The sequence below is a fragment of the Thamnophis sirtalis genome, unplaced genomic scaffold (genome assembly GCF_051295495.1).
Source record: "Thamnophis sirtalis isolate CommonGarterSnake01/CBP01778 unplaced genomic scaffold, rThaSir2_p1.2 scaffold_1, whole genome shotgun sequence".
NCBI lineage: Eukaryota > Metazoa > Chordata > Lepidosauria > Squamata > Natricidae > Thamnophis > Thamnophis sirtalis.
The window spans coordinates 129,723,519-129,748,518 of record NW_028261381.1 but is presented as its reverse complement, the minus strand read 5'-3'; the positions used below and the strand labels follow the sequence as shown (position 1 = coordinate 129,748,518).

Genomic DNA, 25,000 nt, shown 5'->3' with positions numbered 1-25,000 from the left:
AAGCAAGTTGTATTATATTCAGAGCAATAATAAGAGGTATTCCATAGTAAAATATAAAGTAGATGGGATTCCATATAAACACACACACAAACACTAAATTCATACATTAAACCAAAAATGGGCTTCTCCTGATATGATAAAAAAGAAAGGATGTAAAAAAAAATATATGGAAACTGTGAGAAAATACCAAAGAGTTCTGCTATTGTTTTACAGATTACTCCTAAGAGCTTGTGATTATGCTGATTATTCAAGACTTCATAAGTATCATAAATGTTTCTTTGACAGGAAATCTTTCAAATAATTAGGAAGTCACAACAAGAACAGATTTGTAGCACTAAATAGTTTATCACTGGAAAGTCAGACAAGGCTACTTTCTATTATCATACCTGCTCAACCTTTACCCGTATAATACTATACCCATTCTACTCCCCCTCCCCACCTGAAAGGAACTCTGTCCCAACTGTCAGTTTCCTTATATGGGCGTGCCAGCACCTAACTCATCCATCCTGAGAGCTGGCCCGATCACATGGTTTCGTAGCGAAGCATGGGTATCCAGCATGGGTATTCCAGTTAGTCTGGAAGAATTGGAAGCTGGTGAAAGAAGTATTCTGAGATACAGATATGTTACTCTATTAGCTACAGAAACTGAAGAATACCCTAATAACCAGCATTATAGAAATAAAACGAGAGAACCAAACCGACTTTTTAAAAATATCAGTCAAATAAGATCATGTCCCCTGAAAATCTCTGAGGTGCTAGCACTGAAAAAACTGCAAGAAAATCAATACTTGAAGCAGAAGTCACTCACACATCCCCCAGTCTTAGATTCATCTGAAAATCAAATCAGGACAGTGTAGGAATGAGAGGAAAGGTTACGTAAAGACATGTGCAGTAAAATGCCATGATCTCAGTAGCTGGTTACCTTGAATAACTATGAGCTCACCTAATTAGCAGAACCAGATGTAGGTAGAGAGGAAAGGTTACATACAGACATGCTCAGCAAGCCTCCATGATCTCAGTGACCGATGACCTCAACTGTTTATTAGAACCAGGTAGTACCAGAAACTTTTAGATATGTGAAGATTCTACTCTGGCTGGGATGGACAAGTAGAATGTACCAATAAGATGCTGTTGCTACCCCTGCTTTTGCTTTGCTTCTTAAAACTTATAAAAGCCAAATAAACTCTGCGTAAGACAGACAGACATTTTGGACACCACCTGCTGTGATGGATTTTTGAAACCGACAGGATAGTGCTATCGGGAAGATTATTAGACAAATAGCTTTATAGTCATAACAAATCCCTATATTTAAGCTTCAAGAAAGTAGCCATTCCACTACATTCAAATGTGGAAATTTATTTGGAAGTGAAAAAAGGATATTCTATTTCCTTTAATAAGATTCTAATGGATATGTATATTTAAAAGTTGCATAAATGTATAATAAACAGAGTGTTCCCTGCATTGTTTTTGTTTTACAGTTGTATTTATTCACGACTGCATAACCGGATTGTAATTTTTTAAAAAATAATACAGCATAATATTTACCATGTATAGCAAAGCAGTGAATAGAAATGATTGCCAGTGAACTTTCCAAAATAATAACTGATATTTCTTAGTGAAATTCTACTGCATAAAATGCATGCTTTCAAAAAGAGACAGCTGGAAGAAAGCAATTATTTCTCCTGAAATTTTAGGAACACCTGTCTCTTTAAATAACGATTGAAAGAATTTGTTCATTCAATGCAAATCTGCTTTCGTTCAGTGAAATATATATTTAACAGCAGATGAATCGTCTCGTCAACCTTTGAACACCAATATAATATTAAAACCAGAAAAAAACTTAGGTTGGAAAAAAAGTTTATGTCAATTTCCTTCCTTTGATTCATGCATGCAGTAACTGAAAAGGTTGATATTTCTCTGAGGGCGTATCAGTATTTTGGAAAGCTTTTCAGCTAAAGTTTTAAAAAAAAGAAAGATCCATTTCTGTTGGTCACATGGACAAGAAGAAGAAACGTTTGTACTTTGTGTGGTTACAGTGCAGGGGTGGATTCCGACTTCTGCTACTGCCGGTTTGCTCAGGGATGCGCTTCGGGCATGGGCGCACTTTGCATGCACACATGCTTGATGCGCGCTACATGCGCATGAATAGTAGTAAAAAAAATTGCTTCTGCTTATGCACATAAGCAAAAAAACAAGATGGCAGAACCTTAGGTTTGGGGGTATGGACAGCCGAGTTATACCTGCTCGGACGAACCAGTCTGAACCAATAGGAACCCACCTCTGTTACATCGTCATCTGGACTTTTAAAAAAGCAATACTGCAGCCACCCCCCATGAAATCCCCTGATGCTGGCTTTTCACTATCAGAAAGAAAATGTAGCTTTTCTTAAAGAGTTCAACATTGTTTTATATCTAGCAGAAAAGAGATAGTCAATTTTTAATTGTACAATCATGTTACAGTGTACTTATTTCTGTCTGCTTCTGATTTAAAATAGGGTCTTAATTTAATTATTTTAAATTGAAGGGGATATGGGAATTGTGTTTACTTTGAAGACATTGCTATTAATTTATTAATGAAATGATTGTTGCTCAACTTTTTTTTTTTTACAGCACATAACAGTTGACAATACATTTAATTGATAGCAAAACAAAACTGGTACACATGAAATAATTTACTCTGATGACCAGAAGCCAAAAATCAAACAAACCCATTGGGAGAAAATTAGCATGATTATTTATTTCTTGCAGTGCCAGTATGTTTATTTTTCATAGAAGAATATAGAAAAGGACATTGTTAATAGTATTTATCTCATCTGAAGCTTGGGAACATAACTATATGGCTTTTCTACATGGAATAGAAATATTCTTCTCAACCTTGACCATGGTATCTTTCTTGATCAGTAGAAGTTGCACAAATATATATGGCAAATGTTAGTGTTTCCCTTAAGTGATTTTCCATTCAGTAGTCTTTTAATGCTACCCTGCAGAGTTTCCTCCTATCCAGAATCTTATAATCTCCTGCATAAAAGAGCTGGAAAGTTCTAGTACTGTTCTTGTTAGGTATGAAAGCTGCTGGATGACCTTGGGCCAGTTCTTCTCTCTAGTCTTAGGAAGGAGGCACTGGCCTTATAAAGAAAACTTTAGAGATTCCATGCAAATGGCAGAGTTTAAGACTGACTCAAAGGCTCGCTGTATGTATGTACGTACGTACGTACAAATGAATGAATGAACTGGACATGGCTAGTCTAGTGAAGAGAAAGGACCAGTGTGACCTGATTGCAGTGTTCCAATATTTGAGTGGCTGACACAGAGAGGGTAGGGTTAACCTATTTTCTAAAGCACCTGACGGCCAGGCAAGGAATAATGGATAGAAACTGATGAAGAAGAGCTTCAACCTAGATATGAGAACTTTTCTGACATTGAGAACAGTCAACCAATGGAACAGCTTATCTTCTTAAGTTGTTGGTGCTTCATCACTGGAAGCTTTCAAGAAGAGACTGACAGTAATCTGTCAGAAATGGTATAGGGTCTTTTACTTGAACAGGGCCTTGGACTGGATGACCTACAAGGTCAATTGCATTCTATTCCATTCATCTAGCTATCTATATCTATTGTCTAGTCATCATATATCTATCTATCTATCTATCTGTCTGTCTGTCTGTCTGTCTGTCTGTCTACTTAGCTATTTACCTTAGAACCTATCTATCTGAAATGTGATTAAAGTCTGATGATACTCCACACATTCTTGTCCAATCCTGAATGCTATGTTAATATATTACATGTTTAGCACCTAAATACTATACTAGCAAGATCCATCTGGAAAGACAGCTGTAAATTTATTCCCTGACTGCTTTACCTGAGTACAGCAATCTTTTAGAGCTGATTTTTCTTATAAAAAGAAGATGCACCCAGAAAGACACCAGCATGCTAAAATGCCCTTATCAGGCAATAAAAGGCAAGCCTATGCTTATTCTAAGTGTTTCTTATTGTAACAGTTAATTAGCATGATAAAAATCCCATTTTGTGTCATGCTTACTGATGGTTCCCTTGTGGATATTCAGGACAGAAAATAAATGGTAATTTACTTCTATGAATACTAAAGATAATTAAAAATGCAAAAACTGATTTGACCTTATGAACAATTAAGTCCTTGTGCAATAAAACTCAAAAAGAAAAAGAAGCCACTACAACAACAGAGTTAACCATTGTAAAGAGATCAGAACAGAAGAAAACACAACTCAATGTTTTTTATTGGGCCACATCTAACGTATAATATGAACAAAACAACACTCAATTGCTATTAAACTTCAGTGCATTTGCATTGAAAATCTGTTTCCACAGATGCAAATCTGTGTAACCAAATTCTGTGAAAATGAATTTTGGAGGCTTTTCTTTTTCCCAGAGAAAGCTAATTTGGTAGGAATGATTTTGAGGATAACCTTTGAATACGGAGTCTTTGTGCATAGATGTAATTTAACCCAATTTATGCTCTAAATTGGCCTTTAGGAATCAAACCACTTAGTGATTCAAACATTTATTATTAAGTTACGATGCTCAGTATTATGAAATCACAAGACATTGCACTTAAGTATTTGCAAACACAGGACAAATACTACTTCATTAAGACCTAAGCTTTTTCAAACTTAGGTGTAATCCTTGATATGAGTGCACAGGATTGATATATACACTAGCAATTCTAAATATATATTGAATGCTTTAAGGCTTAATCAGTCATTTCAAATGCTATTCATTGCAAAGTGATTTCAGTATTATGTAAATTTTCAAGGAATAAAACTGACATTTCATATTATGCAATTCAGCTATCTGGTATACAATACCAGTAGAAATGATTTTTTTAAAGTTATGAAGTTTTACTATATTAATATTTGTAGATTCATATTTTTTCATTTTTAAAACACACTTGTTTCAAGTGTATTTCATTCTTTCCATTACATAACAGAAGAAGAAGAAGAAGAAGAAGAAGAAGAAGAAGAAGAAGAAGAAGAAGAAGAAGAGAGGAGGAGGAGGAGGAGGAGGAGGAGGAGGAGGAGGAGGAGGAGGAGGGGGGGGGGAGGAGGGGGAGGAAGAGGGGGAGGAGGAGGAGGAAGTAGGGAAAGAAAAATCCTGAATGGCATTCTGAGGGAACATAAACCACCAACATATAAAATAGCACATTGATATTACTCATTTTCTTCAAGTTATGAATAGAATAATGGAAATCAAAATTAGTATCTTACCTTTTGTCACGCCCTGGAGCAACAGCCAGTACTCTTGATGCCCGTTGTAACAGAAATTTCATTATGACTGTTATTATTTTCTTTTTTTAAAAAAATGATGATTCTGGCTATTCTTTAATAGCACAGATCATATGTTACAATCTCAGTTAATAAAGTGACTGCATTATCTGATACTAAAATCTCTTGCCTGAACGTTATTTATGGCATATGTGGGGAGAAAATTATCAAAGTTCAAAATGATCTGAGGCTTTTCTAATATTTTCTCACAGTGATTCAAGTTTTTTTAAAAAAATATTCATTTTAGCCATTTTATCTACACATGTCAAAGTTTGTTTTTAAATGAATATTGAATGTACAATTAATATTTCAAAATTAGTCTCTCTCAAGTGAATCTATTTCTATTGAATAATGTAGGCCAAATATTTAACAATGAAGCAAGTATGTGTGTGTGGATCCAAGTGGCTAAACAGACATATAAACAAAAATAAATGGTTTTCAAGCTGGCTGAAAAACAATATATGCAAGGCTAATACAAGTGGTCCTTGACTTACAATCATTCGTTCGGTGACTGTTTGAGGTTATAATTAAGGGGAGAGGAAATAATAAAATATTAAAATATTTTAAATATACAAGCGGAAAAATGATATAAGAGGAACTAATATTAGAAATAAAATGTAAACAGAGAAGTTACAACAGCACACAAAAAGTGGCTTATGACTTTTTTCCACACTTGCAACCATTGCGGTTTCCCTGTGGTCACATGGTCAAAATTTGAGCGCTTGACAACTGGCATGTCTTTATGACAGTTGCAGTGTCATGGGATAATGGGATCACCTTTTGAGACCTTCTGACAAGCAAAGTCAACGAGGAAGCCAGCTTCACTTAAGAACCATGTTACTAATTTATCAAACACAGTGATTCATTTAACAATGGTGGCAAGAAAGGATGTAAAATGAGATAAAACTCACTTAGGGACTGTCTTGTTTAGCCAATTTTGTACTCAATCAAGGACTATCTGTATAGATTCTTTGCATGGAAGGACAGTTAAATAAATATAAATGCATCTATAGCATATAATTATTAACAGAAACTTTATGAAAACAGTTATTTGATCAAAATATTTGATTGAAAAAGAATTTGGCCCCATTGCTACATACTTAGGTGAGATGAACAGCCATATAAATCAAACAAATTGAATCAATCTATAAAAAGACAATCTATTTTTTTAAAAAAAAAAATTAGTGGGAATTTGCATCCGAAGAAAAATAATTTGCTTCCAAATCTTAGTTTCAATCCCTATCAGGGGTGTCAAACTCATGGTGTCATGGCGTCGTCACGTGACATATTTGGACTTTTCCCCCTTCGTTAAACTGGGCGTGGGTGTGGCCAGCACATGACTCATCTGGCCCACAGAACATTTGACAGCCCTGCCTTATATTATAGTAATAGTTTTTCTCTCAGATGGAGATGCCATAGGAACTGGAAAGTGGGAAATGGTTAAATAATTTGAAATAATATGACTCCAATAGATGTTTTGAAGCATATATCTAAAATAGTTACAGCAATGGGGAATAAAAAGAACCAGATCTTTGGGGTGATACAGACTGCAAACATCTGGGTTAGTTTTGCCAATTAAGCTCTTTGATCATAATCTTATATGGTGAAGGGCAAATGGTGAAGCTATTAGTTACATGCTATTTCATACATATCTACATAATTTACACCTTTTTGCTTCTAATGTGTACCAAAGTCTTCCTAGACAATTAGTAAGCAATTCCTAGAATACCTACCAAGCATGTTAGCTGGTAGTTTATTAAGATAGCACCCTAATCCAGCCTGTGCCAGGCATAAAGAACATTAATTTTAGGTTCAAACACACAGCCGGATCATGTGGAGAGAATTAAAGAAATAGTAACTCTCTCTTCTTGTTGAAATCAAGATGGCAGAACTGAAGTTTTAGACCAGCCTTCCAAAACTTTAATAATGACTCCATCTCTGTGTTCTTTTTAATCTTTCATAACATTCTACCACCATCATCATATGGAATGCAAAGGATGCTAGCATGCATAAATCACTAAAGATTTGACAAATTGAATCACAATGGGATTATTTTTAAAATTCAGTTTTAAGAGTTCAATTTTTGGAGAGAGGCTGGGAAAAAACAGGGCTGCCATCTACCCATCACTGTTTATAATGGCCAAAAATGGACACTTTCCACCTGATTGGTCATCTCTGAATATATGCTGTCAGAACACAGAATTATGTTAGCTGCCTTAAAAAAATGGCAGTCGTACAAATTTTATTTATTCATACATTCAATTTCTATAGCTGCCCATCACAAACAAGTGACTCTGGATGGCAAAAAATAAAAATTAAGTTAAAAGCAATTTGCAATTGTGCAAATAGAATTCTTAACATATATAATTCAAGAAGTTTGATTTAGTGTAACATACAATGTAATGGAATTATGTTATCTTTCCATATCATTCCAATAAAATTAAGTGTGCAGAAATAAGCACAGAATTGCAGCCTTTTGTTAACTATATTTCTATAGCCTTAGCATTGGGCTACTAGGAGATTTCTATTATCCTTAAAAATTCATCCACTAATGGATAAAAATACATAGTATAGAAGAAACAATGTGTATTAATGAAGTTTCCACTTTGGTTGTATAACTATGTTTGTTTAGCATAAAAATGGAGAAAGACTGTCTTTGCAGTTTTCTTAAAAATAGGTCTAGACATTCCTCATTATGGTTTGCTCTGCTGTTTGCACATGGTGCTTCATGAAATGTCATTTGGGGCAATTCTAACCCTCTGTAGATGAGGGTTTGTCTTAGGAAAACAAATATACTGGCCACAATAGAAAGACTGTATCATGGGTAGAACTACATTATTTGTTATGGCAGTTTTCCAATCCATGCAAAAGTTTTTCTAATAGTAATTATTTCCTGTTGTGGTAATAGTAATTAATTACTGTAAAAATAGTAATTATTTGCAATGGCAATTCTTTTGCCTGAAATGGCGCCAAAGTCATGGAAAAAATATGAGTTTTTTTAAATCATATTAACTGCTAACTTCTATTAGTATTGTAATTTTAATTTTTAAATACTAGTTTTATTGTTAATAAATTTTCTTGATTTTGAATTGCATTAATGCAACTCAACATTTTTGAATAAAGAAGTTGCATTGAGTTGTCCAAATGCAACTTCTTTCTCTCAAAAACATTTCCTAGAACCTTTGCCTATCTGCAATGAAGAGTAGCTCAACTACATTATTACTCCTCTAAAAACATGATTTGCATCTTCTTCTACATGCATTTTTTTAAAGCGAATATTGAAATAGTATCAGATGAAGCAGTCACCATTATGACCTAAACTATATACTTTTCACACAAAAAAGTATAGTAGAAAAGAATATACAGTACCTGTGATTTCTATGCAGTATCAAGACTGCCTTTAAGAATATTTCCCAAGACAGCAGAAAGCTACTGAAATATGTTTTCAATTCTTCCTGTTCCCTGGACACTTGTCTGTGAAGCCAGGGAATAAAATAATTCATTTGTCCCTAGAAATATCTCTCTCAGACACATACATATCTTACAAACAATACAGATGCACACTATTTCAACATCTAAGTTCTTGTTACCAATACATTTTTTATAAAAAGAATCGTTTATAAAACATCAAATAAATAATGTTAATTTCTTTCAAATAGACATATATAGAACAAAATGAAACTTGAGGGAAAACTTACTGGCGTTACAGTTTATCCTGATACAGTCTAGATGGGGAAAAATAAATGAAAGATGAAATTGCATCCTTCAAGGTAACAGCTGCAGACATCCAAAAACAATCAGTCCACCCTTCCGGGGACAGACACACGCAAAAAAATGTGGCCATTTTATATTTATGTACATTCTCTAGAAGTACAGGAATGTCTCTGCACTTATTTACTACAAAAGTCTCAGAACCACAAACTCTTCCCATTTCCCTGCTTCTGTTTACGTGTTTCTGGTGTGTGTGTGTGTGTGTGTGTGTGTGTGTGTGTGTGTGTGTGTGTACATATGTGAGATACTTGCAGAAAAGAACTATAAATTATATACCTTTCCTTGGCAATATGTTTTTAAGAAAAAGATGTTATTTCGAAAAATACTTGAGTGATTCTAATCAAAAACTAGGTAAACATAGTTTACATGTTATTAAAGCACAGACATTTTCCCATAAAATGCGAGGCTTTCTCCCAAATGGTGCATATTTTTAGTCCTTTTAGGATATTTTTACATATTTGGATGCCTAAAAGCAAATTTTACAATGTTTCATTGGAATGGTTAGTGTATCTATGTAAATGCATTCCTGGCTTTAGCTTGTAAATATTTAGTAATGCAATATTTAGCCCTTTCAATGTATACTCATTTCCTGTGCGATAACTTAAAATGTTTTGCAGAAAAATGTATATTGCCAAAACTTTTCATGCTGCAGAAAGGGATAACATATTGCTCCTTGTCACCATAAAATGGCCACTTGCAAACTGCTAACCGCACGAACGCCCAGCCCAGATTTCACTGCATTTTGGAGAGTTCTTTTTTTAAAAAATTGGTTGGAGAGGGTTGATACAAAAACAGCCAGCCAGCCCTTCAGAGCCCTGTTTCACCTTGCTGCCTGAATATTAGAATTAAATGAAGCATCTACAACATTCTGGAAGAAGATGAAATAGGCAGTGCAGTGGCAGATCTGATTATCTTTGACAACCCCCTGCGCTTCACTCATATGAAACTACAAGTCAGAGAAACCATAAACAAATTTTAAAAAACTACAGTGACACATGCATTTATTTGTGCCTGTTAAATACGCATTAATATTCTAACAAAAAAGTATAATTTCAGCTGTTGTTTTGACCACTCGTAGACTCTTTTGAGCAAAACATAAGCTTCACAAACTTGAGCACAAGATTAGAAGCATGATACCTCCTTTAATGCTTAGAGTGAGAACATATTATTTGAAAATAAGTGTTGCAACATATTGCCATTGTATTCCTATGACAAACTGCTGCTCACAGTTAATGCTAAGAGCCACTTCTCCATATATTGAACTATATCATGTTAAAAAGATTCCACTGTTCATTGGCCAAAAATTTGGTCAATCAAGGTTGACCTCTGGCTCAATTAAAATATTTAAAACTAGCTATGCTAAACTTAGAGGTATTTTTCCTCTAAAATTAGAAAAGGAACATGTCTAATTAATAGCATAAAATTAATATTTATAAAGAGGGGCAGTAAACAAAAAAATCTGAGTGATCGGGAAAAAGAAAACATCCAGAAGTAATGATGCTACAGAGTGTATTTTCCAGCATATCTTCTCTTAAGAAAATATGGGTTTGGTTTCGTGCGATTAGGTTTGTCATGTGTCGTCAACCGCAACAGAAAAGTGGGAGCAAACAGCCCTTGAGCATTTAGTACGATCACCATACAGGAGTGGCTATATCCCTTTTTTAGATGTGTGCTGGTAAGTGCAATAAGGGGGAAAAATCCCCAATACTGAGTGCCAAGAAGATTTAGAGAAGGAGAGAGAGAGAGAGAAGGAATGACAAAACACTAGAGATCGTATCTAAAAGACTGATTATACTTGAGAGATGTAAAATATAATGTAGATTGGATTATATTCTCTTAAGTGTCTGAAATTTCATTTGAGATATGTATTCACATTTTAGAAACTTAGACTGTCACAATTGTTCTGAGTTACTTAAAGTGTCCTCCTACTTCTGAACATGTACATTTATAAACCCAGTCTTTGGGATTTGCTGATTATTATTTTTTTGACATTTTTTATGTTTGCTTTCCCCATAGTACCTATGGCTCACTCTCCACACTCTTGTTTACCATACATGAAGCTGTTAGGTGAGGTCATCTGTTATAAGGGAATATACTGATGCTTTATATCTTTACCCTGGGCTGATCAAGTGATGCCATGGAGCTCTGTCTTGATGTTTATAGCCCATGGAGTGTTGGAAAGAATAATGTTTAGGTCAGTTATAACAAAACCAAATGGTTCTGGAATTTAGGGCTTCTGGTGACTTCCTATCTCTAGATTGGATTGTACTACCCAAACAGAGCCACTGAATTACACACAGCTCTCATGTGAAGAAAAGGTGGCAGCCTTGGCCAAAAGAACTTTTACAAAACTTTGTGTGCCACACTTTTAGCAGAGTCTCTTAGTCCAACAAAGAGACTCTGCTAACAGTTTCACATGCCTTAGTCACATCCCAAATGAACTACTGTAATACAGTTTACATGCCCTTAAAGAACATCTGGGAGCAGCAGTTGATTGAAAATGGCAGTGTGAACAATTATAAGTGATCCTCTGCCTTCATGTTACTTCTTTGCTTCATGAGCTCCTTTGATTACCAGTATTCTTCTAAATTCAATTGATGGTGCTTATGGTCACTTATCAATCCACTCATGGAATGGGACCAAGTTATCTATGGAGTCATCCCTTCCCTATCTTTTCTATCTCTTCTTTTAGATGCAGGAGGAGAAGCAAACAATGGACTACACGAATCAAGGAATACCTTCCTAGGAAACCTAGAATTTTCTATTTTGGTACCTGACCTTTGGAACATTGTTCCTCAAGAGAATTATCAGTCTTTCATGAGGCCCTGAAGACATGCTTAAGTTTCTGAGTATGGAAGCTGGATTATTGGTTAGAACCTATGATATAGTTATTGCTATTTGATTGTTGTTGTTTTTTAAAACTTGGCTGCCTGTTGTGTATCTTATTTTCTCTTGTTTTTTGTATTTTAACTTGTTGGCCACTTAGAATTTCCATTTGGTCATATAAATTGAATAAGTAAACAAATATATGAGCAATCAATAGCTGGATACATTTCTGTCCTGTCTGCCTATAAAAAACAATAAATTGTTGAGTGACCTTTAAAGATGAAACTCTGACATAGTGCAGTTCCAATCGGATAAAGAAGAAGACTGAGAAGGATAAGGACTGTTTTATAATGTGATTGGCCATGTTCTAACTCTAAGCATGTGCTAATCATGGATGAAACTCTGGCTCATTGAATTTTCTTTCTCTGTGTGTCTCTATCTCTCTGTCTTTCTGTGTGTATCTCTCTCTCTCTCTTTCTCTCTCTCTCTCTATCTCTCCCTCTCTCTCCCTCTATCTCCCTCCCTCCCTCCCTTCCTCTCTCTTTCTTCTCTATCTTCTCAACAGTAGTGTTAGAAATATGACATATAAACTTATAATTTTTCCAGAGCTTAATGTGTTGGCAGAAAATCCAACTATCCCACAAGAAACACATACAATTTTCTTAAAGAAGCAGTCTTAACATATGAGAGTCTCTTCCCTCCCTCCTTCTTCAATCAAATCAACCACATTCTCCTTTCTGATTCTTTTTTGCTAAATAGGGCTGTAATGAAGAGAGGGATATGGCAGCCCTTGCAGGTTTTTCTGTACACTCTGTTCGAAGGGCTGTTTGCTGTGCGGGCCGCAGGCTTCAGGCCTTTGAAGGGTTGAATACCATCTTTTGATATACCATGATTGATGGGACATAAAGAAGTTTTTACAACGTCGATACATAGTGTGAAAAAGATCACAGAAAAAGGGTTAGAAACATGAAATGAAATTAAGGAGAAAAGCTGAGGTGAGGACAAGCAAAATAATGTTTGCTACCATTCAAAACAGACTTTGCCATTGTATTTCTGGCAAGAAAAAATGGTTCAGATTCCCAGGTAATCTAAATCAACAATATATTTATAAATTGCCATTCTTCACCACTGTTATCAAATGTGGAATTGTTACTGATAAGCAAGGCTTAGATGTTGGCTCACTTAGTGCAATAATGTTTCAGAACTCACATTGCCACTAAGGTTTGAAGAAATCTTTCCTGGACTTCTTGGACTTGAAATGAATTTCTAAACAATATCTCATATTTGACTTCTGTGTCTAGCACTTTTTTGGGGAAGGGTTAAGATGACATCTGAAAAGGTTTTACACCTTTCTTACTTCATAACTAAGCTTCTGTTCTGAAAGTCAACTTCAGAATATTCATGACTGCAATAAAGTTGGAGAGATACTGCAGTGACTACAAGCAAAGCATAGTTGATGTGATATTCAGGCTTTCTAGAATTTCTTTTGCTTACTAAAGGCAGATAAAACTTCATTCTGGGGCCTTTCTAACATGAAAAAGTGATTCAAAAGTCTAGTCATAAATCTTAAAAAAGGCCATGTTAGACTTATTAATTGCATTTCAAAAATGTAGTTGCTTATGAAATAGCTTAAATAGTGCCAGATGATATGTGCATGATACATGTCCTTGAGAGAAGAAACATGTTTCTGCTAAGGGAACGTTCTTTATCTTATGTGTTTACGACTGTTAGATACAAATAATCATTTCAGAACTGATTTTAAAAAAAGGCCAGAGGTTGTTACTATTGTTATTTCTCTGTTAGAGAAATGCTTACATTGTTTTCATATCTATCTATCTATCTATCTATCTATCTATCTATCTATCTATCTATCTATCTATCTATCTATCTGCTGCCTTTATTATTTTTACAAATAACTCAAGGCAGTGAACATATCCACATATCTTACTCCTCCTATTTTTCCCACAGCAACCACCTTATGAGTGGGTTGGGTTGAGAAAGAATGACTGGCCTGAAGTCAGCCAGATGACTTTCATGACTAAGACATGAATTCATGGTCTCCTGGCTTTCTAGCCTGGTGGCTTAACCACTAGACCAAACAATCCCTTATGCATCTGGATGTAGGAAAGTTCTTAAATAAGATTTTATTTCACCCCATCTTGCTATTTTGCAGTTAGATGTTTTAGAAAATTAGAAGTACTAAGTCATAAATCCAACATCAGAAAATCTGACGGAAATTCTGAGGCTATAACACAGTTTTTCAAATAAAAACTGAAGAATGTGAAGCAGTGACACCAGCTGGTTCTTTTTTAAAGCAGAGAACTACAAGAGAACAAAAGGTGAAAAATTTAACCTTTTGGAAGACAAATATTAACTAAATCATGGCTCTTTATCTTTTCATGGTGAGCCATTTTTGAGCAGCAAACAAAATCATTTATTTTCCAGGAAACTAATTCTATGAAATTCCTCAAATTACAATCTCAACAGAAAAAAATAACCAAATGAAACAATATCATACCAGAAGAAAAAGAAGCTATCTCTATCCCAAATTATTCTCTTTCCCTTCAGTTAAGAACACTGAATGAAACGATAACAACTTCTTCCAAAATGTCTTAACAGAAATGCATTTCTATTGGATTTTTTGGGGACAGGAGTGGGCAAGAGGAGGTTTCTGGATATTTATTTATAAGTTAGTCTCTGTTGGTGCTTTTTTGAAATGGATATTTTTAAGCCTTAAATTAAGGATTATTCCTAATCTCAGGAAGCAGCAAAGATGACATTGGAATGTTTGATATATAAAACCCTAGCTTGTTAAAGGGTAACAGTACAATCAGAACATTTCATCTATGGCTCTGTCATTGTCTTCATAACTTATTTTTGACTGTTTTGAATAGTAGCAGAGAGGCTGGATCAATGAGGATGTGGTTGATCAAAAGATGGACCAAACAGCATGTCTTACACAAAACTAACCAGTTTAAGAACAAGAAAGGAAGCTTTAAAAAAGACTTTAAAACAAAACACATTATCCATAACCAGGAAGCAACATAAAATCTGCATGCAGTGATGGCTGGAGAAATTCTCCGTGATTAATATTATTATTAAAAAAAAATACTTTAGCAGAATTATAATTCAACTCAACCAGATCAAGGGGAGGATGGAAGGGAGACAGACAAGGAAACAAAACAAGCTGAAATTAAAAGCCAAGTGATGGGCTGGGGGTGGGGACTTTGCACAATACCTAGATTGACCATGAGTTTGACCCGGCCTCCATCTAGTTCAAGTCGTAGTGTATCGGCTGAATCACGTGATGTTGTGGCCATCAGCAGACCATATGCACGCTGGGACATGAAGCGGAAGGACACATCCTCAGCCTCTGTATGCATGACCATAGGCATAACAATTTTCATATACATGCTGCCATCATAACTCAGGATGGAGGCCTCTGAAGAAGAAAAAAAGATCAATAAAACAAATTACAATAGTTTTAGCCATTTCACATCTTGGAGGATTATTAATTATTTAATACTTTAGATACATTATTTAATGATTGCATGAAAGTGGCTCACATTTTCATAAATATTATTTCACTATATTATTCAAATAACAAAAATTCCCTGGGTATTGTATATTCATTTGAAAATATCAAGAGTGAAACTACCTTAAAACAGTAGAAAAAGAACAATAGAAAATTGTATTAGAGATAAAACCAGTGACTACAATAGTGGCAATCAATCATCATAAAGTAACTCCACTTGAAGCAAAATACATTCTTTCATTGGCAAAATTCCTTGAAAAAGGCCTCACATTAAGATCTTAGTAACATGATACATTAATTTGAGTAGAGAATATCTTCTGATATCATGGTTTCATAATATTTATCTATCTAACAATTGCTAACTTTATATTAATTGACTGGCTGATTTATACATTTATACCAACTATAACTTTAGACATTTTCTAACCATAGTTAATGTAAAGTATGTTCAAAACATGTACCCAAAACCACTTGTTAAATCTGACCAATTCAAAATAGGGATACTTAATGTATTAATCTTAAATATGCACATACTCTTTGCCTAACTCTCCACTTCCACATCCAGCAATAGGTGAAAATGGAGAGTCCCGATTACTAACTTACTCTGTCAGAGAGAGCGGAACCATTTCTACAATACAATGATCTGTAATTCAACAACAATCTGTAATTCAATTGAAGTTTAGTTTTTTACTGATCATCAGGAGCATTGATCAAGAGCAATTACAAAGACATTAATTGTTTCTTGTAATTGGATAGCAAAAGTCAAAGAAGATGGAAGTTATCAGCATTTTGAAGGTACTCGATTCTAATATATTATGTTCAACTTATACTTTGAAGCATTATGTGGAGATCTATCTCCTCTTAGAAATCCATAATGTTGGGAAAAGTAGAACAAACAAGTACCATCAGCAGTAAAGTGGATGGATTCAAACACAACAGATGGATTAATAGGAGACCTAAAAAATCCAGACTGGGGACAGATCACCCTGCAGATGTTATGTTATGTAAGTGTTTAATGTTGACATCAACTTGATAGCAATCAAATAATTAGTGGACGGGTAAGGTGCAGGATCAGATTTTGTGACATGTGGATGTTATTCCAGGTTGTTGGAAAAGCTATGTTTTCTTCTCAGAGTTTCTGTTGTGGTAAGCAAAGCACAGTAAGTTTAATAATACTACTTCCAGATGCTGGTGGAACCCAATGTTCTCATATTAGACATAAACCTATTTGCTGCATGTACCGAATAGAAACACACAGGCCTCCTTGGTTTTGCTTTGGATTCTATTAGACTGTGCAGTTAAGCATGAAATGGCACTTTCTGACACCTTTAGTTCAAATGTGACCTGCATGAAATAGTCCCTATGCTAGTGTGTGCATATGCATTCATTGCTGATAAGTGTCAGAGTAAGCAAAGGGAATGCTGTCAGAGCATACATGAATTAACCCGCATAAGAGGGATCAGATACTTCCCTTCTTTAGGTGCAATAGGATATACTGCATGGCAGAAGCATTTTGTAATTAGCAAGAACTTTGCAGATATAGAAATCTGAAATGTTTGCTTTTCCTTAAAGAGAAAAACAATACAAATAGCATTAGAAACTTAGAACTAATTTCAGTGGTAAGCATATCTGAAATCCAGAGATATTAGGATACCCAATTGGTTCACCTCCACAAATGTGCTGAAATTTCAAATCAATTCCTAAAGTTCCTAATAGTTATGAAATATATGAAGGCTGATATAAATTTATATAGTAGAAAATAAGCAACCTGAAATAATAAGTCCAGTATAGGTTCCTTTCATGTTTTCCTTTCTAAAATATCAAAACAGTCTGAGTATGACCCACAGTTATCTTCACCACACTTAACTTAACCATAATGAGAACAAGGACCAAGCTACAGCAGGTTCTGCATTATCAGCAACAATATCCAAACGCACAAAAGCACGCAACCAGACACCACAACCCATTTTATATGAAAGAGAAAATAAATTACTTGCTTCAGGTTGCATTTATTTTTCTGTCTGTCTCGAAAAGAAAAACCCAAGGATTTCCTAGAGGAGGAATTAGAAGTTCAAAATTCATCACAACAACTTTTCCCTTGTAAATACTTACTACGATAGAGCACATTCAAAAAATCAGGCAGGTATCACTTCCCTTAAATGATGAAATTACTTTTTCACAAATTTCACAGAAAGTTTGTAGCAACTTCAAGCATACCAAAAGTGAACTGGAAATTCAGTTATATTAGGATGCCAGACTGTAACAAGGAAACATAATCCCAGGGGAATCCCAGCAAGGAGGGAAGGAATGAGAGAAGGAGAGAAGAAAGGAGGGAAGGAAGGAGGGAATGTAGGAGAGAAGGAAGGGGGGAAGGAAGGAGGAAAGGAAGGGGGAAAGGAAGGAGAGAAGGAGAAAAGAAGGGGGTAGGAAGGAGGGAGGGAAGGAGGGAGGGAAGTAAAGATGTCAGGAACTGAATTTCACTTCTGGCTTAATGACGTATTGTCCTACGTGTTAAATGTTTGTTTCCCCCCCCTTTTTTCGAGTTGTAAGCCGCCCTGAGTCCCCCCAGGGAAAAGGGCGGCATATAAATAAACTTCTCAATCTCAATCTCAATCTCTTAATCACTTTTTGCTTTTCACCAGAGAATACAAAAAAGCCTGTATGCAATCAAACCAATGGAAATTATTCATCTTCTGAACACTCTCAGATATGTCCGTAATTATGCAGTCAATAATTAATAAAATAATTATAATTCACAAGATTATCTCTTTATTTTTTTTAAAAAAACTTCATATTTATTACTTTTTTATGTTGTCGCTATGTGTTAACCAAGCCATACTTCAGGCCCCATGAATCAAGAAAGATATGTGAAGTTACTTCTGAGCAGTTTCCTTTATTATTCCTCACTTAAAAAATAGAATTATTGCCAAACTAAAGCAACTATTTGTGTCACTATAGATATACTCTACTACTGAGAATTGCTAGGGAGGTGCCTTCTTAACTCTCAATTTCCTGACTGAACTGTCTAAACTTCACAGTGTGTTTGCCCTCTTGAATGTGGCCCCTCCCTCCTGGGAATCCAGACTACAATCCACCACACAATGAAGTATTGATTTCAAGGATCCTATATAACACTAGGAAGGCCACTTCAGAATAAAAAGGAGAGAAGCAGAAGAAAAGAGACATTTTTCAAAGATGTGAAAGAGTAGAAAACAGAATTCAAGCAGATTGGGGAATGGATAAAAAATATCCAGAAGCATTGGGAACCAGCATCTATATCAAGAATAAATTCCAGCATCACATCTAAACATTTATCACCCCAGGAAGTCTTAACAAGCCAAGTGAGACATAGATTTAACAGTTGGCTATGCTAAGAGTCCCAAAGACACTATCCACTTCTCAGGAATCACAGGATCAAAAACTTCTCAGGTAAAAGAACAAGACAGAGCCTGTCAGCTTAATCAGACCTGCTCAGAACCTACTCAAAATAGATCTGATTCTTTTCTGACACTACCTTCCTCTGTCACCCTCAGAAAATCAGTGTTATGGTAGAGAAGAACAAGAAGCAATTTAATCACAGACATGTCATATTTGATTAGTTGACAGATAAAAAGCTAAAGGAAACTGTTTTGCCTTTTCCTAACGCATGACCATCCAAATCTCCATAATTAATAAGCAGAGGCATGAAAAGTGTCTTCATTGTCATATACAAGATGATTATGCTGAATATATATAAGATGAACTTGATTCACACTTCCTAAGTGAATACTGTATGCTTTTTGGAACATAATTCTTTATCCAGCCAATTGCTGGTAAAAGTTATTACTAGCCCAGACACGCAAAGGAGCAGAGGCCACAGCCTTACTGAATCTCAGCAAGTACACAGGAGAGCACTCAGGTTCTTAAATCCAACTTCAAATGTCAGTTTAACATTTGTAGAACTGTATGAAACTATTTTGAGACAAAATCTTGATAAGAAGGTCAGCACTGGAAAAGCACTGCTTAAAGTCAGCAAATCTAATGGGAAGAACTCCATGAGGATGCAAGCTAAATTTATTGTCTCAAGGATCAGTTATGTATATAAGGTTTTACTTTCTTTCGTCTTTCAATATCTTCGTATTCTGCCATTTGATGTAGCAAATAAAACAATTAAAAAACATGACTTAGCATCCATTCAATTATAAACCCAGCACATGCAGATGTTCTCTTACGTTGATTTGTTATTCACTTTTTCATTATGGTATTCTTAATGAGCCATTCTCTGCACTATTTTTCCATGTTGGGCTGAATACATATTCTGTATCCAGAACAATATATTTTGTTGGAGCTTTCTTTTGGTCTTTATTTAGGTAGAGCATTAGCCCTATAAAACATCATTTGTATAATAAGGCAACTCCATTTCAGTGATGCTGAAACTGACTTAACTTAACACAGCAGCTGAACATAGTTTTTATCTAAGTGTAGAGTGAAATACTGGATTTTGAATCATTTTGAACTAGTTTGCTTAAAAATCTATATGTCTTACACGAAGTAACAAGAGTTGTGGAACTGAATGTCAACAGTATTTTACCTTTTATCCATGCAAAGGATCAATGTCTATTTTGTTATGACATCCTGAACCATATAACACGTTGAGTTTCCTTGATTGATTCTCCACTACTTAGTCAATATCCTGCTTTCTCTTTCCTTGTTCATAATTTTATTTATATTCAGATTTCAAGAAAAGCATTTTTCTAGATTTCTGTTTTAAATTCCAGTTTGGCATCCAAGTGCTAAGGAATTTCTAAACATAACTAAAGGGTTTAAGCACAGGAATTTCTAAGTACAGATAAGCCTGACATCAATCCATGTATAAACTGTAGAGTTTTCACAACATACCCAGATCCACTAGTAACTTTTCATAAGAAATCTTGAGAGCAAGCAATATTTTTTTTAAATGCTAATTGGGAAAAAACCCACACAAAATAGTTTTCTTACTTTTCGCCATCCTCTAAAACAGGTACATATATTAATTCAAATTTGCTTTTCCTATGTGTCTGAAGATTTTTAATCATCCTGGTCATTGTTGTTCCAAATGATTGTTTACATTTGAAACAATGTAAGACTTTAAGACTTGAAAGGAAGTCTTAAAGTCTTACATTTAAGATTTCCTTTTGCTATGTCTCATAATAGTGTTTTCTGAATTTCTTCTAGTTGATCCCATTCCATTGATACACAATTTTTCTCCACTACACTTGGGTCTCAAAAAGTGCCTTCCCCTCTCTGTATTTGGAAAATCACAATTGTCTATTGCCTTCTTTTCTTGTTCTATTATTGTGCTCAATATGCTCAATATAGAGCATATATATTGACCTTATGGGCATGCTCAATATGCTCTGAGCATGACAACATATACCGTGTCTCCTTGAAAATAAAAACCAGAAAGCAGAAAATAAATTAGCATGATTTTTCAGGATGCTCGTAATATAAGCCCTACCCCAAAATAAGTCCCAGTTAAGATCGTCAGCCAAACAGGCACATTTAGAACAGTATTTTCCCCAAAATAAGACCTAACCAGAAAATAAGCCCTAATGTGTCTTTTGGAGCAAAAAATAATACAAAACCTGGTTGAGAAACACAGGTAGTCCAACTGTCAATCCATGGCTAAAGTTTTTAAAAATGTATTTATTGTATCATCACCACCACCACCACTATCTCTATTTTTTAAGTTAAGTTTCCTCACTGTATTTAGGTTAGATGAAATTGGGTATATTTGTTCTCAAAACACACAAAAGGCATACCTTTTTTCAGTAACACATGTACAAACATGCTTGTTTTGTACCTGATCAAAGGTTTTGCAAGGGAACTCCTGAAGCAGAAAAGCAAGGGTGCTACTGAATATTTCATTATCAAGATTTCGACCTTGAGTAGTAGAAAGGCAGAATATAAATCCAATCAATTAATAATCAAGTAAAGTAATGGATGAAATGTTAAGGCTATATCCCAAACATTATCACTTTGATTCAAAAATAATTTTAGAATACAATTTGATATATCTCAATGTCTGCATTAGTATAAGCTAGATATGGTTCACAGCGCCATTGGATGAGGAAATTTTCTAGTGATCTTGGATTTAGCTGCCACAGAGGACTGTTTGGGATAAAAGAGATGAAAATGTGTGTAGGCAAATAGGCTGTTGTAGATGTTTGTCTTACATATTTGAAATCAGAAATTATTTCTAGCAAAACAGACCTTATTCTGACATGCTATAATGGAGAAGGAGAAGGAGAAGGTAGTGAGGAAGGAGGAAAAAAACATCTTAGAACTTTAATGTATTTGACAAACTCAAGTGGCCATTAAACAACTATTTGCAATTTTGCATGATTGAATAAATAGAATAACAAAGTGCAACAAATCTAGTGACCCATCAGTGAAAGAAGCAATTTCCATCTGCCAGAAAGAATTCAAAGCAAGAGAAAGAAACATGCAGAATAATTATTACATTTAATTTAAGACAAACCATCCCCCTTGTAAACAAATGAATATTTTTAAGTCTGACAAAAAGAAATCAGCATTGGCGAAGTGTTACAGAGCAGAGAAGGCAGCAATTAGGTGGATAATCCAAACGGGAGGGGGGGAAATTACAGTATGCCATTTAATTTGGTGATCCAAGATGAACCTTCTAAACTTAAAATTTAAGTTCAAATAATATGGTGTTTAAAACACCAGGAGGTGGGAAGATAGTTTTTAAATCCTTTGTTATATATCCAACTGCATCACTTTACTCTTGCATAACATCTTCACAGTTATACAATTGCTCAATGGTGACTGAAACCAATGCTGGCAACAATACAGAAATCACAATTTTAAAGGTAAAATCTGTTCCAAATTAAGCTCGATTCCTGATAACTATATTCTTGTAACTATACAAAGGTACTTTGCACTACTTACTTACAGGATTATTTTTTAACTTTCTAATGTACCCTATAGTCTTTGTATTTCCTGAGTCTTCTATTCAAACAGTAACCATACTCAATGCAAACCCAAGAGCATTGTTTGATCAGGCAAGCTGAACTAACTGCTGCTACCCAGCTCTTTGATTCTATGGAAATATTTTATTAAATGAATGACTACTGTGCCACCAATAGTTTCCAAATTAATCCATTAATAGTGCTAGGATTGTCTTTTTTATTTCGTTCTGAAATGTTGGCAGTGGGATATTTACTTAATTTCAATTATTTCATTATTGTGAGTGACATCGATCTATTTAAAAAAAAGAACAAGCTGACACTTTCACAAGGCAAAGGCTACAGTATCATGATTATAAACTGGTGCTAGGTGATTGAATATGTACTATCAAGCTGATGTTGACTCTCAATGATGCATAGATTTTCACCAGGATAATCTCTCCCTAACTTGGTCTTTCAGGTGTGCCAATGGTGCACCTATCACCAGCGTGAGTCCATCCATCTTGCTGCTAGTCTTCTCTTTCCTTCTACCTTTTCCAGCGCTACAGCCTTCTTCAGAGAAGGCTGGGACTTCACATAACATGTGCAAAGTAAGATAACTTATGCCTTGAGTGTGAACTTTGCATTGATTTCTTCAATGATCAATGTGGATTTTTTTCCCCTTGGTGGTTCATGGTAATGAAACAGAAGAGATTAAGAAATCTCTTTCTAGATTTTAGCATATTCCTCTGCATTGGCCAGAATGATAGCCTGGTGTTCCAAACTGCTTTCTAGATCAGTGTTTTTCAACCACTGTGCCGCGGCACACTAGTGTGCCGTGACAGAGTGTAAGGTGTGCCGTGGGAGAATTACTTTATATATAGTCAATATAGGCACAGAGTTAAATTTTTTTAACATTTTCTAATGGTGGTTGTGCCTCGTGATTTTTTTCATGAAAAAAGTGTGCCTTTGCACAAAAAAGGTTGAAAAACACTGTTCTAGATCATCAGACTGGTGAATTCTTCTCTTTCCTTATCCACTCATTCCCGCCAGGGTTAGGTCTCTCCTTTCTTTGGACGTAGGTGGAAAGAAATGTATTTGGGACTGATAGCCACAGTGATGGCCTTGCTTGGAAAACAGTTGCTATGCAGCAACAGTTTTAAAAAAACATATTTGAAGCTCAGGAAACAAGAAAGCATAAAAAAGAAAATCAAATTGTGTTAAGAAGGGGAAGGAAAAATATCAGTGATGGTTTCCAAAATTTTACTACCTGTTCACTCTCGAACCCCAGTGACATGCAGTCAGGGGAGGCAGGGGAGGCAGGGCCTCACCACTGTCATCATGAAAAGAAAAAAAAATGTAAAAGGAAAAAGGCTGAGGTAGTTGCTGCCAGAGTCACAGTGGATGACTCTGCTTAGTGCTTAACTGTTTAAAAAAGCCTCTAAAAAAGTGCCCGCTACAGGAGGAGGTGGGAGAACCACGTGCCTCATTTAGTCTGACTTTATGATTACTCGAGCAGAGTTAAGCAAGGGTTAAAAGCCGAAAAATTCCTTATGTAGATGAGGCACGTGGCCTCTTCCTGTAGAGGGCATTTTTTTAGAGGCTTTTTTAAACAGTTAAGCAGAGTCATCCATTGGGGACTCTGGCAGCAGCTAACCCAGCCTGACCTCAGCAGCTCTTGCCTTTTTCCTTTTATATTTTTACATTTTCATGATGGCAGGCAAGAGCAGAGTTGAAATTCTCTGTGATTGTGAAACAATTGGAAAAGGTATGTGGGTCGGAGGGAGGGGGAGGAATTCAAAATTAATGTAATTTGTAAGTAATTGTAAGTAATTTGTGTGTGTGTGTGTGTGTCTGTGTGTCTGTGTCTGTGTGCGTGTGTTTGTTTCTTCACTCAGAGGGAAGGGGGTAGGAGAGGCAGGGAGGGCAGCCCGCCAGCTTTCTTTCTCTGTGTCGGGGCAGCCCGCAGCAGAAGCGGGTCTTTTACCTGCCTCTGCTGATGGGCTGCTGCTTTCTTTCTTTTGCCCAGAGGCAGGCAGCTGAGGTGGGCTGCAGCCTCTGGGCAAAAGAAAGAAAGCGGCTTTTGCTCGCCCCGCCGCTATGTCCGACATAGAGGTATCCCGCCTCTATGTTAGACATAGCAGCGGGGCGGGCAAAAGCCGCTTTCTTTCTTTTTGCCTCACCAGCCAAAAACCTCACCGCACGTCACTGTCAAACGCAATGCTTTTGCGCATGCACAGAAGCATCTGGGTGGGCAGGCCGAACCGGGAGCAACCCACCTCTGGAAAATACAGTCCAGTTTTCAAGAATTAGCTTTCATAGACTATAACAATAACGAATTCCAGTCAAGAGTTTCTTTTCTGGCCTGCATTACTTTGAAGAGCTGATATTTCCATTAATAGGCCTTTTACATGAGTCCCCCTCTGCCAACTCCCTTTTGCTTTTGACATTTTCATATTTGGTGCAATCAGTGAACCATTAAAAGAAAAGAAAAAAGCCCAACATTATTTTTCTTCCTCTATTTAAGCTACAAGGCTTTATTTTTTCATCTAGGTTAAAAGAAGAAGGTTGGCAGACTTTCTCTATTGCACTAAGTAACTACAGTAACTTTAGAAAAAAGTGTTTCACTGATTCACTAGCAAAGTATGA

The 25,000-nt window shown here is 35.6% G+C and overlaps 1 protein-coding gene across 10 annotated transcripts in view; it reads right to left on the bottom strand.

Moving 5' to 3' along the window:
• The window catches only part of NRXN3 (neurexin 3), a 1,234,604-nt gene that overhangs the window by 796,475 nt on the left and 413,129 nt on the right, over positions 1 to 25,000 (bottom strand). For all 10 annotated transcript variants that reach the window (XM_087724996.1, XM_087724986.1, XM_087724939.1 and 7 more), the window contains exons 9-10: positions 15,129 to 15,332; positions 8,992 to 9,018 (exon numbers count right to left, since the gene is read on the bottom strand). In XM_087724996.1, the coding sequence (XP_087581122.1) occupies positions 8,992 to 9,018; positions 15,129 to 15,332 (231 nt within the window). The remainder of the gene's footprint in view (positions 1 to 8,991; positions 9,019 to 15,128; positions 15,333 to 25,000) is intronic.